The sequence below is a fragment of the Neopsephotus bourkii genome, unplaced genomic scaffold (assembly GCF_033783945.1).
Source record: "Neopsephotus bourkii isolate Nb327-2 ecotype Australia unplaced genomic scaffold, CSIRO-AGI_Nbou_v1 NB_1600, whole genome shotgun sequence".
Classification (NCBI taxonomy): Eukaryota; Metazoa; Chordata; class Aves; order Psittaciformes; family Psittacidae; genus Neopsephotus; species Neopsephotus bourkii.
In genome coordinates this window covers 7,902,365-7,923,948 of record NW_026902076.1, presented here as the reverse complement: position 1 = coordinate 7,923,948, position 21,584 = coordinate 7,902,365, and the positions used below count along the sequence as shown (strand labels likewise).

General features: G+C 36.4%; 1 protein-coding gene across 1 annotated transcript in view; it reads right to left on the bottom strand.

The window, feature by feature from the left end:
* Window positions 1-541: 541 nt before the first annotated feature.
* The window catches only part of APOB (apolipoprotein B), a 37,242-nt gene continuing 16,199 nt past the window's right edge, over window positions 542-21,584 (bottom strand). The window contains 13 exon segments of the mRNA XM_061372359.1: window positions 542-941; window positions 943-2,547; window positions 3,957-4,140; window positions 4,919-5,033; window positions 5,827-13,404; window positions 14,074-14,450; window positions 16,798-16,943; window positions 17,210-17,397; window positions 17,526-17,701; window positions 18,936-19,146; window positions 19,754-19,875; window positions 20,101-20,283; window positions 20,791-21,002. Of these exon segments, the coding sequence (XP_061228343.1) occupies window positions 675-941; window positions 943-2,547; window positions 3,957-4,140; window positions 4,919-5,033; window positions 5,827-13,404; window positions 14,074-14,450; window positions 16,798-16,943; window positions 17,210-17,397; window positions 17,526-17,701; window positions 18,936-19,146; window positions 19,754-19,875; window positions 20,101-20,283; window positions 20,791-21,002 (11,364 nt within the window). The 3' untranslated portion in view covers window positions 542-674.

The window sequence follows — 21,584 nt, the reverse complement described above, 5'->3', positions numbered from 1 at the left end:
AACAGAAATATCATGGAGAAACAGGTAAGAAAACCCTGTATTTCTGTATTATAAATTAGCCAGTAGAAAGAAAACCCATCTAAAATTCTTGGCATAGTTCTCTGAAAACAGGTACATGCATGAATTCATTTTTCTTAACAGAACATTGACATTATTATCTGCAGTTTTCCAGGAGTCAGATTTCTATATTTCTATGTGGGTTTTTTTCATTTTTTGATGTTATTTCCATAATTCATTATTTTTTATCTTCTTCCTTTCCTCTTTTTTTTTCTCCCAAACTTATCTATGAAGGTATGTGTGCTGGGAAATAGATATGTTTCCAGGTTGTTCTTCAACTGGCTTATGAATGTGACCTTTCTCTTAAAACCTTTTTATTCTATGTATTCCATAGGTTTTGTGACTATTTACAAAGTGTATTGCACATTATTGGCTTGATCCAACATACAGTGAAACTGAAGAAAAGACTTCCCATTGACCTTGACAATTGTTGGATTAAGCCCTATGTTCCAAGTGAAAGCAGCTGCAATGAATAACACAAAAATGTAATAAAGAGCTCATTTATTTGCTTACTAAGCTTATTAAAATAACCTAGTGTAGATTATTCACTTTTCATTTACAAATTCAGATTCAAACAGTATCTAACTGAAGCTCCAGTATGCTAATTGCTGTTATTTTTAAATACACTGTGGTGCAAACTTACTAATCCTCTTCTGGTGGTCCATTAAGGTCTTCATGTACCGCTGTATATTTTCCATAATCTGCTGAAGACTCAGTTGCTCAATTGCAAGTTGTTCATCAATGAATCTTTGCATTTCTTCCCATTTTCTGGAGCCTTGCTCAATGCCTTGCTGAATCAGTGTGCATGTTAGTTCCACTTTTTTTTCTGAGTGCTTCTGCTTTTCTGGTGGCATTTGGTAAATGGACTGCCAATCAGATGGCTTGGGCACCTATTCTGAGCTCTCCTTCACCAACAGCTATATATGGCTTTATGCTCTCAGCTGCTATTTTCTCAAACCAACGAAGAAGCTCTGAGATATATTGCAGGAATGCAGAGTAATTTTCTATAGTTAGATCAATTAACCTTTTGGCCTCACTGACCAGCTTTTCTTGGGAATGACTAAGCTGCTCATAGATCTCCTGGAATTTTTCTTTGAATTGTTTGTTATATTCATTGATTTTCCTCTTAGCAGCTGCAGACCAATATCGGATTTTTTCCTGAGCAGCAGATGATAGCTCCATGACTTTCTGTCTTCCTTTTCCTCCAGCATCAGTTATAATGTCAGAGTACTCTTGGCTGTACTTTTCCACTAGTTCTCTAACTTGGTCTGTCAGGTGTGTAACTGAGTCAGCAAGATCTCTGACATATTTGTTGTGCCAATCCACTAGTGTATCTATCAGATTCTTCAGCCATCTTAGTACCTTGTCTTCCACTTCATAGTATTTCACTGACCATCCAAGTGTAGTTGGATCAAAATATTCCTCCCTCAAAGCCTTTATATAAAGGAGCAGCTGGTGCAGCTTTTCTGAAAGGTCTTGGAATGTCTTCTGGCTAATATCTTTAATCTGAGAAATGTATTTTTTAACATCTTCTGCCAAATATCTCAGTTTCTGTGCATACTCTGTAGCCATTGCATCTTTGTACAGCTGCTGGGTTTGGACTTGGATGTCTTCAAAATTTTTTGATTGCAAGCTTCTCACCATTTCTTCTACCTTCTGAAAAACCTCTTGCACTATTTGTTTCAGTTGCTTAAGCCTTCCTGCAAAGTCAGCTTCCTGGAGAGTAGCAAATGTTTGCCTGATTTTTTCCTGCAACTGTTTCAGCATTTCTTTAATTTGGTCAAGTACACTACGACCTCTCAGAATTGTTTCAGAAGCAGGAACTCTAACTTCTAGCTCATTGATAGCTGCAATCAAGGCATCAAAATAATCCTGAAGTTTCAAAAGGCATAAATCAGTGGTTTTTGCTACCTTCTCTGTAGTCATAAGGTATATTTCTTCACCAGTGTACTTTCCAGTCAGCCCAGGGACCTGGAATTTTGTGGTCTTCAGGAATTCAATGGCTGAGTCAATTAGGTGTTTTATTCTCTTGTGATACTCTTCTATTATGTCAATTGTAGCATCCAAAAGCTTTACCTTTATTTTTTGATAGTTAAACTGTTGAGCTTGATCTGCTGCTTTTTGATACAGCTGTTTAGCTTTGACCTTCATCTCCTGATATTTGCCAGAGGCCTCATTGGCAGCTGTGCGAAACTGAGCATCTATTTGATCTATTTGGTTTACAGCAAATGTGTATGCTTTGTCAGCATTATTCTGCATGATGTTCTTCATCTTTAAGGTGGCAGCACTAATTTCCAGTCCCATATGCTCCTTATGATACCGATTAACATACTTATAGACTGCATTTGTCACTTTAGGTACTTTTTCTTTTAGACCCATCAGTAAGTCTTTGGCAGCATCCTCTTTCCAGTTGAATTTTATTTGAATCAGGCCATTTTTGTTGGAGGATATCTCACTTTTTAATATGTCAATGTCCTTCTGAGGAGCAAACTGAAAATATAGAAAAGAAGAAGAAAAAGGTAGTTTGCATATGAAATAAATCCAAAATTATTTGTGGGCATATTTCACAGAGTCACAGAATCATTAGGGTTGGAAGAGACATCTGAAGATCACCTAGTCCAACCCCCCTCCCAAGGCATGACCACCTAGAGTAGGTTAGACAGGAACATGTCCGCACAGATTTTGAACGTCTCCATAGAAGGAGATTTCACAGCCTGTTCTGGTGATCTTTCTCACGTCGAAGTGAAACTTTCTGTGTTTTAGTTTATGGTCATTGCTCCTCGTCCTGTCGCTGGGCACCACTGTAAAGAATCTGGCACCATCCTCCTGGCACCCACCTTTGAGTCTTTGTATTTCAGCATCCTCATCTTCTATCTTTAATTTTATTATATATTAAGACAAATACACTAATTTTTTTTTTTTTTGCTGTTGTTGTTTACTGTGTGTTTGCTCTCATCTTGAAAAGTTATTTTGGAAAAAAATATATAGCGTCAAGCTACTATGTGCCTCTTCAAATAGCAGCACCAGAACATAACTGTCTGTAAATGTTTAAAATCTGACTGCAAATAAGATTTTTCCTTCCTTTGCAATAAATGCCTCTCATGTCTCATAGAACATGTGAATTACTTGGGAAAATAAGCCTACTCATTCTTGAAACAACTTAAAGTGAATTCAAAAAGCATTTTCTTCATATGAAAAGACTAAATAATTCAATTTTGTAATAATTTAAATCAATGAGACAGTTTAGTTACCCAGAGTAATTAAAGATCCTCAAATGAGAAACTATTTACAGAAACAAATTTTCCATTTTTCGGTGATAATTCACTCATAATAGTGATTTATGAGTTGCTTGGGATTCCTAAATTAGCATTTCATTGTGGAAGGTAAGATTTTAATTTTGACATTGTTGTAGCATGCAAAAAAAACCAAACCAGAATGTTTTGTAAGTAAATCTAGTAAGGTTTTTAATTCTCAGAATGTATTGTGATGTATTAATGGATTAAAAAAGTCTATAGATGTTCTGACTTCTTCCAGTGGCCTGATTCCTAGAATAGCCACTTTTATAGTAATTACAAGTAGCCTGAAGGGTATACATTAAAGCTGGTGGGTGGCTTATCTAAAAATGGCTTTGTACATTCTTCAGTTTCAATGGGTGTGTCTTCTTGATCACCAGAGAGGGTAAATTAACTGTGTGGAGGAGCTGAAACAGTCTCAGACAGATGCTACTTTTGGTATTGGAAAGGCCAATGTAAGAAACAAAAACTTTGATTACTGACAATATACTTTGGAGAAAGAATGGTTAATTTATGTCTCAACCTAAACATAGACAAGCCTTAAAAGTGGACTTCTCCCCTGACCACACCCAACCTTTTTACTTCTTTTGCTCATATCAAGCTTACCAGAGTTCGGTAGTAAACTTTTGCTGTGAGAATGTCATCGCCTAAATCAATGACATAGCCCAAGGTCCCAGCAGAGGGTGAAGATACAGAGCCTGATGACCTGCTCTCCGTCTCTTCATAATGCATATGAATATCTATGAAAGTTGGGCTGATGATGTCTAGTGTTGCACTGTTTTCTGTGACGCTGCAACAACAATGGATACACAGCTATGAAGAAATGCACAAAGCAAAAAGTCTAGTGCAGGATGCCTAAATACAATACCACCTATTATATGCATGTAAACAATGGCTTTGTCATCAAACGAAAATGTAGGGGTTTACTATCCATATTTCTTAGCCTAACATATTTAGAGCTTCACATCAGTCCAATTTTCCTGGTTTAAATAAAACTACATTGAACTCTGCTAAGATTTTTCATTTAATTAGGGCAGCAAACCAAAACCTTTAGCTGTACTGCTGTCAGATTTCTACAGTTTTGTACAAGCTGTGTTGTTTTAAACCAACACAACTAGAGGCAGTACTTTTCATCTGCATTTGTACTTGACTTCACAGACTCTGTCCCTTGGATATATCAACACGCTTGCAGATCAAAACAGGCAGTTAAAAGGCCAAGTCTGTAATCCTTAGTACTGGTACTTCTAAATAAAAATTATTCTTTGATGGCTTGTGGTGACAGAGGGATTCAGTGAAAAATAACCCCAACTATGTTGATGGTCGGATCTAGAACTGATCTGATTATAAAATACTATGTTTATATCTCAACAGTTTTCTCAAATGGGGCTGCTGAGATGGAACAGCTCTCCAGCTATCTCAAGAGGGAAAAATGCAGAGCTAATAATGATATGGTAGCTATACATGTTCTTATTAACTACAGCAAAGCACTCTGGGCCATTAGAGAGCAAAGCAACAATACTTCATTGGCAATTTTGTCCATTATATATTATATTGGAGCAGAACTTTACCTAATTCTTGAAACAGTAAGATCTTCCTTGTAGTTTGCACTCATGTCACGATGTGAAAAGCTGCCAGTTGTCTTCATAACAAACACACCTTCTTCATATTTATAGTTTGAATCCACTGTGAAAAAGATTTCAGCTGTGTGTATTTCAAGAACTTACCAGCAAACAATGCAAAATACATATCAAATTGTACCTTAAATAGCCAGCTGTGGGGTGTTTCAGTAAGATATAAAGTTATGCATCAAGAAACTGAATGCCCATAATGCCCCAAATAAAAAGACTAAAAAATATGTGGTCAGCCAGAATATTTTAAAATTCAATTCTCTTTAGAGCAACATGGATAGAGCATTTTGCATTCATCAGATCATAAATGGGGATGCTAATTTCTTGAGTGTTTATAAATTTATTCTGATGCATATTTTTAGTATTATTATAAGGTCTAGAACTCAATGCTATATGGAACTCCAGAGTTTTTGGAGTTTAAATAATTTCTGAAATTAAATATCCTTATTGCCTAAGATAAAGCATAGGTATTTCTTTATCAGATAAAAAGTGAGCCTGTCTTCTCTCCTTTGCATGTAAGTAATGAAGAAATGTTATGTCGCTCACAATTTAAAGTAAGAAACTGCTACACAAAAAAAGAGATCTTTCCCATTTTTTTCACAGTATGACATTAATTCAGATATCTAGCCACTAGCCTTCAGGGTAACTGAATGAGATTCTGATAACAATTCATGAAAACATTCCGCTACTGATAAAAGTATAGTCTAATGTCAATGTTAAATAGACAGCAATAACTTCATATAAAAAGTCACTAAAAAAAAAACAACAAAAAAACAACCAACCCTGAAAAAAAGCCAGTATAAAGTATTACTCCCAAATATGTGGCTTATCGAATTTTAATGCCTTACCATTCAAGTCATATTCCAGGAACTGCAATGTTGAGCTGCAGGTAGAGTCAATGGATTGTTCGAAAGAGTCTTTTTTGTTTGTTAAGTCTGTTCTCCAGGTGACATTGTACAAAGGGGAAGCAACTTTGAAAGATCCAGTCAAGGCACCAAATGATGGGATGTATATTCCAGCAGGCAATGATAATGTGAGAGGGGGTATCTCAATTTTCTGTTCAGGAATTGTAATTGTAGGCAGATCAAAATCTGCAATCTTATTAGCTACTTCATCCAGATCTACATGGAAATTGCCAAGATAAATACTCTTTGGAAGAGTGAATTGAGACACACTTATTTGGTATTCAGGTACTGTCACTTCAAGATATGGTATTTTGTATTCTTCTAATGTAATATAATTGGTTCCTACATCCACTTTGGGGAATCTTAATTTTGGCAACATGGGTAAGTTGACATCAAACGGCATTGTGTTTAGAGTCTGTGGAACTTTTATGTTGCGCAAGTCAATAGTTTGCGCTGGGATCTTGAGAGTCGTGAAAGGAACTCTGAACTCTGGAGTGCTAAGAACAGGGCTTGGAGCCTTTAGGTGTAACTCTGGAATACTGAAAGTGAAGCCATCAGTCAGCTTATTCACAGGTATGGGGAAAAAGTAACCATCATCACTCTTTGTGTACACGAGGGATGCTGAACCATTTAAGTACTGTTTTCTGTTAGTACTGGTAGTGATGTCCAATTTCAAGATATCCCATAAACTCTTTTCTGAAATGGGGCACTTTATGTTTTTGAGGAAATCCATGTACGCTTCCAAAGATCCAGAAATATCAAACTTTGCCTTTGAGTTTTCATTTGATAACTGCATGTCATGACTAAGAGATAATGACTGAATTTGGCCTTCACCCTTCCAGCCAACTTTCTGGTTTGCAGTACTGATTTTCACTGTGACAACTTGATTAACTGAGGCTGTGTCCAGGAAGGTATTTGGCTGATTGGCTTGAATCTGAAGATCTGCTGATATGTGCCAAGGAGCCAGCTCTAAGGTTGCTTTGCATTTCTGGGCCCCTGTTGTTGTGAAAAGGGGTGTATATCGTGCATAGTTATTCCCACTGTGCTCCCAGACAGCATAAACACGACGGGTAGATGCTTCAACTGCAAGTATTTCTTTCATTTCATTGTTCCAGAGTCCATCTGCTTTGGAGTGCGCCTCAAGCTTGAGAGATGACCGAGCCCCATTAGCATTTAGATAGGTGTTTGCCTCATGGTCTAGATGTCCAGAAAATGCACTTCCAGTGTAAAATGCTCCATCAATATACCCATTTGTAGAAGTTTCTACTGATATGTAAGATGTAAGGGTCTCTAAAGCAAATTTGTGTGCAATTCCTCCCTTAGCACTGGTACCATATTTAGGAGTATTGAAATCATACATTAATTTTAGTCCTGAGGAAAGAGTGGGTTTAGACTTAGTATTTCCAGACAGTTCTTGGCTGAAGTTAATTTTTAAAACTGGTGTGTTGATTTCTACATTTGTTTCCACTGAAGTTTCCATGTTCCTCTTTGTGAGACTAACAGTGCTGTCATGATTTCCTCCTAGAAATTTGTTATTACTCAGGGACAATGCTGTGGCCAGCTTCAGCCCCCTTTTTCTTGTCAAGCTTGTTGAGCCATCCAGCTTAAATTGCAGTGCATCAATGACAGAAGAGGATGAGACACTGAGTTGCCCAGCAATATCTGACTGATTGAATAGCCCAGCATTTGCAGTTAAAGTGATCACACTGGATTTAAATGAGAAATCATAAGTAATGTTTCCCATGGCAGGAATTAAGATGTGGTTTGATGGGCTGTTGATTCTGAATCTAGGAAGCTTTAGAGTGCGTAGATCCTGTGGGACATGAAGGACTGGAAGCTCCAGAGAAGGTAAGACAAGTGTGTAAGATGGTACCGAAAAGCCAATAAATGGGATTGTGAATCCTGTTGTACTTACTTCTTTTGGGAGCATGTAACCAAAGGCTGGCATCTCAGCAGTAAAAGAAGAAACCTCAATATTCACAATTGGAATGGTGTATCCCGGAATCCTGAAGGTCCGTGGTAATTTGTTCAGTGAAGTCTGTATTTTGTATTTGTCAAATTTTGTTTTGGCTTCATTATATGACTTTGTGAGAAAATCTAAAGCGCTGTTTCTTCCTCTCTCAAAATACTTGTTGAAGAATATGATGTATTTATTAAGTGCTTCATGCACTGTTGCTAAAGGAAGTGGGATTACATGCATGTCTTTGTTTTTCTCATACCGAGCATTCAAATTTAAATCAAAGGATTGTCTTGTTGTCTTCAATAAATTTTTCAGGCCTACCTGTTCCCACAGTGAATAATCTTTTAGCTGAGGAGTTTTGATTCCAGTGTAGGGAACCTGAAGCTGAGGAATGGTTAGAGGAATATTTAGGAAGTCCAGATTGGCATCTCCATTCATTTCAACATGAGCCTCAATTCTGTCATCATTGTTGCCAGCAGACATATTATGGGAATATCTGTACTGATTGAACCTGCCAGTAGCTTGCCAGTTGACCTGCTGAACAGAGGAACTGAGTGCAAAACCATAGTTATTCAGGAAGTCAATTTTCCCAGTCAGTTTCATTGGGAAGCTGATTTTCACATTTCCATCATTGTTCGTTAATAGACGAATTTCAAAAGGCTGTGCCAAGAAGAAAAACTCATTATTTACACTTCCAGTAATCCGTCCATTGAACCGAGCATTGTGAGAGCCTGTTAATTCTACTTTCATTCCTCCAACCTGTCCTGAGCCTTTTACATTTAGAATGCTACGCCCTGCACGCTGTGACTCAATTTCAGACTGAATCTGAAGTGTTGCATAATTTAGGACACCGCATTCATATCTCATAGCTTGGTTGACTTTCAGGTACTTATCATTTATTCTGTTGTTGGCAGAAAATGTAATAATGGGGCCCTCAGCCCTGAAAGTGGCATGAGAATCATGAGTGCCTTCATCAGAGAAATTAGGAGAAGCCAATTTCCAGTTTCCTTTACCAGTGGAATTAAAAGCTATGTGTCCTGCTTCTACCTCTGTTGTCATATTATTCACCAAATCAGCCTGGCTGGAGAAATCAGCTTGTGGAATATTCAGTCTGTGGGAATATGCTGTTCCACTCTGGATCCAAATTTTTCTTTGCAGCTTGACCATTAAATTATTCTGTAGTTCTATTGAATTTTTCATTGTATGTAAGTTTGCTCTAGTTTCAGCTTCACCTTCTACAGAAGTCCCTAAAAATACTACTTCATTGGTGTGATCAACTTTAAGAAACCTGTGGTTGACCTTCATGGAATTTTTAAGGTTCAACTGCTTCATCTCAGGGGCTAAGAGACGTGAATCTGCAATAACACTGAAAACTAGGAAGTCTGATTTGGAGGTTGTTTGAGCTGAAAGAGAGGTCACAAATTCTGGACTGTTTGTGGATGTTGTAGTATTATGAACCTCAGCTTGTGCAGACAGTGTAAAGAATGGAGAGGTGACTCTGAAAGCACCAGACAATTTGCCAAATGTAGGGACAATCACAGTATGTGGGATACGTGGAAGCTGGAACTCTGGTATCTTCATGTTAGGAATCTGGAGCTCATTTAGATTTAGCTTTGGAACCAATAATTCTGGTATTTGAAATGATGGCATTTGTATTTCTGGGAAAGAAATGTCAGAAAAAGGCATATCTCTGATTTTCAGATCTTTAAAATACAAATCAATTGCTGGCAACTGAAATTCACCAGACATGAGTTTGTCTATTGCTCTCAAAATCTGAAATTTAATCTCATTCAAGTCAATTGTGTAGGAAGGAACTTTAAAGGTATTTAGAACTGTAAATTCTGGAGTAGCAAATTTCACTGGGATTTTCATGTCCTTTAGTCTCTTGATATTTATCTCATAGGACGGGATATGCAGATCAGTCAGTGGAACAAAGAAGTCTGGTGTTAGAAATGTTGCTTCCCGAAGACTTCGGAGACTAACCTCAAAGGCAGGTATAGTGACTATAAGTGCTCTGATTTCAGGGACTTTAAATCCTGTTTCAACAAACTGGTTTAAATTTTCAGCCCAATTTTTTAGATCATACTGTTCAGCCAAAGCAACGATTTTCTTAAAAGCTATGTTCCACTGGTCAGAAATATATATGACAACAGAATTGTACAATTGGCTTATCTGCTGAAGATACCAGTGGAATTCCTGGGAAATATCCATTTCAGAAATCCTCTCTCGCAGGTCTTCCAGATGTTCATTTACCTTGCCTTTAAGGTTAGCGAATGTTGAGTTTATGAGCTCCTTGAACCAGTTTATTATTACAGCCAACTTGGTGTCTCTTAGCTGTTCGACATATTTTGAAATCACAGCTCTAAAATTTCTCATATACTGTTTCAGAGCTTCTGCTTTCTGTGGAAGCTCAAGATTTCTCAGTTCCTCATTTATTTTCTGAGATACTTCTTGGATTCTCGTATTTGTGTCATCAACAAACTGGTTATAGTCGAAAGACTTGAGCTTTTTAATAACCACATCAAGGAACTTGTTGACTTCCTTTATCATCATTTCATAATCAAAGGTTTGCACTTTCTTGACAGCATCATCAATAAAAGCAAGAACTTTATCAAAGCATGACTTCACATCAATATTTTTCAGATAGACAGTCAGTTTATAGACAGTTTCTTTTATTCTGTACTGGTTAAGCAGTTCTATCATTCTGTCCATTAAAAAATATATCTGCTTATCAATTTCATATTTTACAATCAGTTTTTGCATACGATCTCGAAAAGCGCTGATATTTTCAGACACTTCATACTCCTCCATCCAATTTAGAATAAAGTCTTTGATTTGTTCAAGAATGTCATTAATTTTTTCAATTGGTAATGAAAGCTTCAATTTTTCTAAAACTTCTTTAGCGTCAAAGGTTTTAATCTGCTGTTTCAAATTTTCTGCAGTGTGTCTCACATCAACATTCTGAATCTGAATCTTGAGTTGTTCTAGGCTTTCCTGTATTCTGGCAGTAATCCTATATTCATCATCTATGTTCTTAATCCAAGCCAAAGCGCTGCTTCCGATTTTGCTAGGATGATACCGGTAAAAAAAAAATTGAATTTTTTGAATAGTGTCAACTGCAGTCATTCTTAATTTATATTTGTTATCTAGAGCTGTCAGTGTTTCAGCTATTTGATCAAGAAGCTGAGCAATAAGTGCTTTAATGTCATAATGCCCATAATGATCTTTGATGTATTGCTCAATTTGCGTCAGATAGACCTGCAACTGAGACAGTATTTCTTGAAGATTGTCCATAACTTTTTCCAGCATAATTTGGAGGTCATCAGACGTTATTCTGTAGTCCTTTGTGTAAGCAATCAAATTGTTTTTCATGCTGCTAACTCTGCCTTTCATATCTAATTTGTCCATGTAATCATTAATGTGCTGCGGGATTTTATCCAAAGTTGCTTTGTATTTTCTCATATGTTGTTCTATGTCAGTGTTCTTCAGGTAACTTTGTATGGCTTGCAGTGTGGATAGAATGGTGCCTCTGACTTGTTCAAAGTAAACTGGTAAATGTTCCAAGAATGGTAGGTTAATGACATGCATATCTTTATTTTTGTCATACTTCACTGAACCAGAGATGCTGAATTCTTGAGGCTGTGACACACTGTCCCTGAGACTCAATGCATCAATTAAATTAACTTCTTCAGATGCAAATGGTAGTATGACTGACATATCCATTACAGAGAGATCTGCTAAAGCTCTCCCACTAAGTTCCACACCGGTCTTTTCTGCATCATTATAAGCACTGAGATCTTGTGAATACACATTATTGTTTAGCTGACTTTTCAATTTCCAAGCACTTGACTGCTCTGATGGAGTAAAAAGCATATGAACTTTGTTATCAAACAGGGTAGTGTATCTTCCTCTAGACCTCAAGCTATGACTGGTAGATCCTCTGTAATCATGGGAGAAAGTGAAAGCAAGAGGCTCTGCTTTTAACAGGAATTTGCTGTAAAGGTCTCCTGTGTGTTCACCCATAGCAATTAGCTTTCCATTGCCATTGGTACGTATATCAGCAGAGATAGCAAATGGGGCCATAGTGGAACGCACAGCATTGCTGAAACGGAGAGATTTGGAATCACAATTTGTGTCAATAGTCACTGAGGAAGCAAGTCCTGCCACATTCAGATGAACTCTGTGACTCACTGCTGCACCTTGAACATTCGCGATTGTATCTGTTTTAAAGTTTGCAGCTAGATCAGCATATGTAATGGTGTAGGTATGCCTTATTTCATCTGCTCCATAGGCTCCTCTGACATTGCCACCTAAGTTCAGCTTCAAAGGCTCCAGAAGAAGTTCTGCTTTGTTGGAAACTTCTGTTTTAGTGTATTTAATATTATTGCTCAGTTTAGCTGCAAGTGAGCTAGGCTGCAGTTGTAAGTCAAAAACATGCTTGTGGAACTTATCAAAGCTGAAGCTGTTGTCTAACTTTGAAGCAAATGTTAAGGATAAGCCAGGAATATTCAAGTCATTTGTGTATTCCAATTTAATCTCTTTGAATGATCCTTGCAAATTATTTGAAAACTTGAGTCCTTCTCTATTAACTCTGAAGTTTAAAACATGTTTGCTGTCCATACCCAGAACTGTACTCTGATACTCACTTCCCAGCGTTATTTCCATTAGGCTCACTCTTCCACCTAGATTGAGTTTTGCATTGTTTTTACCATAGCGCCCATAAGACGACAGCGACATGGAGCCTCCAGCAGTGTCAAGTTTGGCATTCATTTCACTCTGCATTGTCAGCGGACTAAACTGCACGCTTGTGGTTGCACTGCTGGCTAGACCATACTGATTTACATTGAGTGATGACTTATGCGCAGCTCGATTCCTTTGATCAGTTATAGAGATATCAGTGTTGAAAACAAGATCCTGGGAATTGAGAGAACCTGCAAATAAGGCATAACACTGGGTTTGCTTGTAAGTGGCTTGGTACTCAGATCGAAGTGCTGCCATCTTCTTTGACAAAATCAAATCAAGCTTATTGACACCTGCAATATATCGATACATCCCATTTGTTTCAGATGTAATTTTTAGCTGGCTGTTTTCATACTTCAGTGAAGCTGTATTTTTTAATAGTCCGCTTTCTACATCAGAAACTGAAATAATGGAAACCGAATCATCACTATATCTGCCAGATACCTGATTGGTAGCCTGAAGGTAAGAAGAATCCAACTTCAGATTGGATTTTCCTTCTAAAACCCGTCTCTTTTCATTGTATGAGCTGGACAGAGTATAAAAGCTTCTTGCAAAGACAGAAGCCACTTCCAGCTGCCCTTCCATCTTGACATTATTGATATTCACATTACTTGTCTTTTCAGAAACAATATCAGTGGAAAAGGAGAGCTGAGGTCCCAGAGTACTGGATGCCATAAGTGATATGGTGTAGTTTGCAACTGGACTAGGTTCATAACTCTTTGTCCTGGCCACCTTAAAAACTGATGTTAACAGTCTGTGCTTCAGGTGATTTTCATATGCACAGGTGAATCCATTTCTATTATATGATGCTTCTCCAGAACCTAAAATAAAAAAGAAGACAAAAGTGATGGTATAATTTATACCTTTTTGTCTTTAAGACTGATGCCAATGTTACTTCTTGAATTGCAATTACTGCTATTATACCATTTTCCTTTAAGGACAAAAATGTTTTGGTAAATCATGAATATTTCTGTGAAAATTGTTATTATTTTTAAATTTGGGGCTAAAGTTTCGAACCATGAATAAATTAAATCTCTACTAGATATAGTTCTGTAAAGCAATACAAAGTTATGTCATTATTTAAACTTAAAGTAAGATTTACTCTGAAGAATAACCCATATTTAATATTCCTGGTTGTTAATGTTTTCTTTATCATGCTTCATTATGGTAGAGAATTTAAAAAAGACTGAAGTTATCTTGTCTTTTCACATTTTGAGATTTCAAAGTGCAATTTTAGGGGAACTAACTCAAAAACACCAGTCTTCAGACCTATCCAGCCTGAGGCCCGGATAACTGCTATGCAGTTTTGGTTTTGGCAGTATATGGACATATATAAATGACTATATGTACACATATATATATGATTTGAGATTGCACAACACCTTTCTTTAAATAAGCAACAGGAAAATGAATGTGCTGTAACTGATACATGGAAAATATAGTCATTAAAATAGTTTTGCCGACATTGCAGTATTAGCACACATTCTTACCTTTCACACTGTAGGAAAGTAGCTCAAAAACTGAATCAGCATTTGTGGTATAAGCAGTTATTATGCTTGTTGTTTTCTCTGCCGTCCTATTAGTCAAAGTGTAAGCTGCTGTCCAGTTGTAATAGTTGCTGTACACATTAGCAGAGACCTCTAAAGCACCAAGTAAAGGCACATGAAGTGGATAGGATTCTGGAACAGTAAAAGTTGGGATTCTGTACTCCTGAGATGGCACACTTATTCCAATTGACTCCACTACCAGAGGGGGTGTTTTAACAGTCTGTGGCACATTTATGTCATGGGATGATCTTCCACCAAGTGGCAATGGGATATTAATTATAAAACTGTTTTTATTTAAGCTGTATCTGATCCGTCCTTCACTAGAAAAAAAAAAAAGAAATTACTCTATTAGAAACTGTAAGTCCATGAAGCATATACAGAAATTTCCACAATTCCTATTATTTGCATGATCCTAAGCTTGCTTACATGCTTATACCAATGTCTTGACATTAGGTTTAGAGAGAAATGTAATGAAATTTAATGATGATCTATTATTATCGTCATTTTTTTAAACACTCCTCTATCAGAATTTAGTGAAGGCACTTCTGATATTGAGGAATTCTTTCAATGTTTTTTTCTCCTTATTTCATAATCAGTGAGACTCTTAGGTTAAGTAGCCCAGAAACGCATTATTCCTGTAAGACCTTGCATTAGAGTTCACAGGTTCTTGATTCTTTGTTCAGAGCTTAACTGATTTTATCTCACAGGTGGAAAGTGTCATTCAAGAGGCTAAATACACAACTGTTATGAATCTTGCATTTGATTTTCTACTCTGAGAATCCAACTCTGCTTTATGAACTTCAATGAAAAGATGTACTGGCATGAGAATGATCTTCAAAATGAAGAAATCTGAATGAAAATAGCTGTCATGTAGGAAAAAATCCTCCAAACCCACTGCAATACTTGTGCAACATGGCATGCTGAGTATCAGGAAAAGGTGATTATATTCTTAGAAAAACAGTGATGAATTCATACAGAAATCCATGAAAATTCTTGTTAGCATTGGAAGTTCTAAGAACCCAAATTATAAAGAATTTATCTTACTGATTATAAGCATTTCAAAAGATTCATACAAATATTCCTCATTTATTTTATTCTGAATAAAAATAAATGAAAATTAACCATTTCACCAGAAGCTAGGACTGGAGAAATGGATTGTCAGCTGAAAAGCTTGTAGGGAAATCTATAATTGCAAAAAGGCAAAACAGAAGGAGACTCAGCCTTATTTATTCATGAATAATAACTGGCAAAGATGTGTTTCTTGTTTGCCTAACTGGTCTTTTATATTACAAAATCTTTTTTTTTTTTTTTTCTATACTTAGAGCACATCCTAAGATGGAAATTAATGAAACATTTTTGAAATTTGTTCCTTCCCATCAAATGGTTAAGAAATCAACATGACAGAGCAGTAGACGTTCCTATTATGATGTGCTTTGCTGATAAGAACATAGGAGAAAAAACAGCTTTTTCCTTGTGTATACTTAGCTTAGGAACACAATGGAAGCAACAGAGATGTGTGTCATTAGCCTACAGTTTCATATTACCACAGTGTTCATGGAAAAACCATGCTAAGAGAGATAAAATGCAAGTTTGTTCTCCATCGGCTTTTGTAATCCAATATTACACTACTGTTGTCCTTTACATTCATTTCAGCCATCAATATTTACCTAGCTTATGGGAAAACTACAGACGTGTTTCTCTTTATCACAGCGGGAGCTGCGAATTTATTCTGATGACACTTCCAAGCAACACTGTTTCTTAAATTCTTATGCAAAGACAGAGCAGCAATGTGATATGAACACTAAATAGCAAGAATAATATGTGCTAGAACATTGCGAGAGCAAATTCTGGTAGGTGCGTCAGTATTTTAAAGCCTAGAACTACTCTGGCTGATTTGCCGTCTAATTTCCTAGAAACAGAATAAATATATTTATCTTCCTTCCAGTCTCTCTTTTTGTTTTTCAAACCTTACTTAGGAATTTTAAACATATTAGATGATTTCTATCAAATCTGGCAGAAGGGTGAAACCCTCGAGGTTCTAAATTCATGCAAGTTCTGTGAAACTCTCCATTAGGTGGACGAGATGGGCCCAAACTAGTGCAAGCATCCAGTCCATATGTCTACAACTATGGCACATGTTGCCTCTGAGCAAGTGACAGATGGACTCAGACATGGGAACAAGTCAGAGTACTATATTAGTGGAGGTCAAGCAGTATATGCAAGGGAATGAGGAAAATTGTCCAATAGGACTGCAAAGAAAAAAGTAAAGATATTAAGGTTATGACCAAAGACAAAGGGCCTGTAGGGACAACCAGGCAAAAATCTGGTGGAATCCTGGCTTCATCACTTCTGTAGCTTGGAGTAAAGATTATGAACATTGCATTTTTGTTTAGTTTTCATTACCATATAATACAATACTTCAGGATATATTCAGATAATACAGGAGTGACTGCTGTAAAGTCAAATCTGTATTAAAGACATGCATAATTTCCTCCGTACAATTTCGTCTCTGTGGTCTTAAAATCTGTTGTTATAATTCCATTTTTATGCTAATGTTTAGAGCAATTTCATGCTGTTTTATAAAGCAAAGTAAGGTAAAATATCTCAAAAATATTAACAAATATCTATTTCAGTTTCCTGTGTGACTGTCCTAATTTCTCTCCATACCTTTTCAGGAAAAGTTCTTCAGGAATTCTGATAACAGGCAGGTTGATGTTCTGAATGTTCAGTTCCTGTAGGCTGCTTAGTTTGTTCTGCAGAGTCTGGGCATAGGGGACATCTTTTGATGCCTTTTGCAGCCAGGTGTTGGTTGCCTGCAATAAGGAGACAAGTTTTTTTGAAGTAAATAATGAGTTTTAAGACTTTCCACTAAGTAATCTGAAAGCCCTTGTAACTATCCATATACTGAGCCTTAGGCATCTGATGAAGTGTCTGGCTCAATCAAAGTTGAAAATACACATCTCATTCAATCTGATGAGTGCTTTTACAAGTAGTTCCCATTTTGGCTTCCATGGGGGAGGCAGGAATTCACCAGGTCCATATGGTCAATCTGTAATATCTACTGTAGGTCAAAACATACCACAATAAATTGTGACACAATATGTCGCAGTGTCATATCTGTATGAGCCACTTTCTGATCCAGCAGTTCATTGGCATGCTTCTCTAAAGTTTTTGGGTAGTCTGAAAAGTCAATTTGGAAGGCAGAAGACATTTTTTTCACAGCAGCACTGGCGCCTGAATTCCACTCTAGCTCAACTTTCTCAGAATCTGAAAATCATCAATTTAAAAGAAAAAGTTAAAATTAGTAATATTTTTATTCTATTTAGGGATATACTGTAAACTAATGCAACAAGATGTTTATAGGTTGCACTTGTGGATCATGCTTTTGTCCCTACCATATCTGAGAAGAGCTCTTTCTGAAATTGAGTTTCCATGAGTTGTTGCAGCTGAGCTCATCTCAAGATACCCTTTCTTTGGTGAATAATTAACCAATGCTTCACTTCTAAGTTCAGTTTGCAGGCGAGGAATAGAAAGGGTGCCCCTTAACATTGCCTCTCCCATTCCAGCATACCTATGAAAAAAAAAAAAATACCTGTGAATATAAAACATTTCACTCTACTTTTTCAGTTATGTTTCAGGAGCAATTTCAGCATTTATATCTATAGTAAAGGCAGAATAGGTGTTATAAAAAAACAAAACTTGTAAACTCTGTCCCAATTCAATTAGTGTTTTCAGGTTCGCTAGCTACTTTGGGAAATATGTGGTAAATTATTATAATACTTTCTGCAGATGCACACTATAATTCTGTACTAATTCTATAATACTAAAATGGATGGAAATACATATGTGTCTTGGTAAAGTTGTACCTGAACTAAATTCTGAACTCCTTACTCAAGCTGAATTCTCTACTAAGGATACAGACTGTGGTCATGAATCACATATAAACAAAACATTTGACAACATATATTATGCCACTAGGCTTTATTTTCCTTTATTCACATTTATTTTGTATCTCTGTAGCTTTGTTGACTTGATCGAACTTTAATATTATGTTAGGGCAAATGAAAAGGAATTGAGGTCCCTGACATCTGTCCAAAGCTCCCACTGATATCAGAGGCAATTCTGCATGACATGAACAGCAAAGACAAAGACTCCCCGGGGCACCATCAAGATCACAGAATTCCATGGAAGATTGAGGTTTATTAAAGAATGTGATCAGCTCATTTCACTATGGGATTGTGAGGTGGACAATTTTAGAAACCCTGGCAGGCTGAACATTTTTGTTCGCTCCCCTGTAGATGTTCCCGGAAATATTCTCATCATGAAACGTGGGAATTTTTACAGGAAGCTCTCAGTTATTTTTGGTTTTGTTGCTTATTAAGTGCCATTAGATTTTTTTCATGGGGAGTTGTAATAACTTTTTGTAGAGTTGAACATAACCAGTAAAAGATAATACTTCTCTGAACAAACCTTGCCTTGTTTATATCCCTGGATTATCACACCTGCAATAACACTAGTACAATGTCATTTTTGTAGTCATGTGTGTGCAAACATAGAAGAACTAGCTCAAGGAACTCGTAATACGAATTATATATACACATACAGTAGGAAAGATCACTTTGTGTGTTAGGTGTATACATGACGTATTTCAAATAAAATACCTCAAGGTTTTTTTAAGAGGGTTTGAATGGGAAGCTTCTCTGTCTTTTTGTACAGGCAATTTCTTCACAAAGGGATAAAATTTTCTACCTTCAATAAAACATTCAGCTATCATATACAAAGATGTAAGGGGTTTTCTGAGTTACCTTATCTGGCCAGTAAGAGTAACTTCAGAAATCTTCTTGTTGTTAAAGTCTAAGACAAAGGTATATGCTTTCTTCCCAGGAATGGATTCATCAGTAATTCTGAAGTTTGTACCAAAGTCAATATCAACATCAGGAATGTGGACATCACTGGTCAAAATCTTTCTGTCTCTGTTGTACCTGAAGGTCAGTGTGGCCTCATGCTGCTTTACACCTGGAAAATACAGTGTACTTTGGTTATTTGCAAAAATGGAATCTGTTTGGACTTTTTTTAAAAGGGAAATTAAAATGGATCAACTGGAAATCATATCACCCTGAAGATCTAATGCAGCCTTTGATGAGTTTGAATCAGAAACTGGGTGATCTGTTATCTTCTAAACACATCACGTGCTGATCCACTAATCCCATCACCACTTCTGTCATGTAAACTTGCCATCCTAAAGATTCTCCCTTTGAAAAAAATTTGCTGGTTATGCAGTTCTCACTTTTTATTCTTTACTTCCATATTTCATCAGAAATGGTATTTTTCTCTTGCTTATACAGAATTCATTAACTTCTCATCCTTGCTTCTGTTCACCAGTATCACAGTTTCATTTAAAACTTGGGGAAGTATTTGGGGAATATAAAAATAGCCTATGATTTTGGAAATCTTGCACTGGGATTGCATATATGAAATGAATTCAAGTTTTGGCCTGTTTGGATGTGAAAATGGCATTCTATTTTATACTGTTAAGTTCTGATTCATTCGTACGAATCTTTTTCCTATTAAATGACACAGTTCAAAACTGAGGTAAACCATACTGTTTTTTTCAAACTCTTACCTTCTGCCTGAATAGCAAACTTTAAGGTGTCTATCAGGTAATTCCCCTCTCTCTGCAGGCCGTAGTTTGCACTTGCAGAGTATTCCTTCACTTCACCAGTGGACACTATTTCAACTTCAAATCTAAAGAAGGAGTAAACAAATGTTTTGTAAATAACTATTTTGTTCATGACCACAAACAGAAGAAATCATACACTTCCCAATAGCTCTCCTGAGCTGCTCCTGCTAGTCTGTTTTTAAAGATTTTTAAAGGTCAGCTTTATGTGAGAAGATACTGCAGATGCTAAGCCTTAAGAGAGAAGGTTAGTTAACACAAAATAAACATAGTTAAAGATGATAATGACTTACCTGGATTCTCCAGTCAAGGGATAATATGGAGCTGCCTCTGTGGCACTGGCATTAGAGTACAATAATTTGGTGCAGAAATTTAGACCAACAATGAAAGGCTTGCATGAAGTCCAGGTTTTTCGATTCTCAATCAGAGGTGGAATCTCTTCACTTTTGGTTGGAGACACCAAATGTAGCGTGTTGCTGGAACAGAAAGGTGAACCATTTATTCCCAGGACATGTGTTCAGACATTGTCCTATTAACAAGGTTATTTTCTAAATAAAAAAAAAATCACTTATTAAGGTAGGGGCTTAATGAAATAACATTTGGTGGTTAAATGAAAAAGCGGTTTATTATTATGATTATTGATAATTATAATGCTATTTATTAAGCCACCCTTTCTAAAATTAATGTAAGTAGTTCATTTAAATTCAATCTAAAAATAGGCATTGCTATTATAAAATAGGAGAGTGTTGTTGAAAATTTCATAAAATAGTGATGAATTAGGAGTCTGTAAACCATGACTCACAGTCACCACTTATCTGGGCTATTTGCTTATCTCACAAAAGAAGTTAACCCAGTTTTACAATGCCTGTTTTTTTTATGAACTGAAAATTTCTCCATGCCAGCCCTAGCCTTTCAATTCCATCACAATAAAAATAATGAAGAGAAGACCATAACCCTGAAAGTTCTTATGCAGTTCTCATTACCTGATACTGAGGAGTTTTGTTGGAGTCTTCGGAGCAGGAATGCTGAATTTCAGCTGTCCAGCTTTCATAGTAACATGTGCTTCAATTCCAGACTCATGGAATATATTAGAATTAATCTCCACACCACTTCTAGCAAACTCAGGCATGTTTATTCCCAGGTGTGTTACAAAGTCAATTGCCACTGAAGGTTTAGCAAGGAGTTCTGCTTGCATCTATTTAATAAAAACAAAATGTTGCATTTATTTGCCCAATACACTTACTGGTTTTATAAAACAAATTAATATTGTTAATAATCTAGAAGTAAGTTTCCTATAATTGATTCTGCTATTAAAAATATTTGATCCCCAAGTCACACAGGCACACAGATCCCATAAGTGGCAACTGTAAAGTGACAAATAGAGCAAAACTATAGCACTAAGCAACCTTACCTACTTTAATGTAAAAAATACTCATGCTTCAGAAAGATTTTGTACATGAGACTACTTGCATGTACTTTAAATCTGAAGACAAGAGCCAGTTTCCCATTGTAAAAACAAAAATAGCAATTTTCAAAAACAATGAGCAAGCTGTCTGACAAAAAAATTTTGATCCAAGATTTTAAATTCTCTTAACAGAAAACAGCTTAATTTCAAGATTTGGTTTGGCCATTACAGAAAGAATGCACAGAATGAAAAATTCTGGAAAAGATTCCAAAGGTAACTAAAAGGCAATCAGTATTAAAAGTTTAGGTGAACTGAAACTATTGATAAATTTATATAAAATATTTACTAAATTAGAGCAAAATAATTACTAAA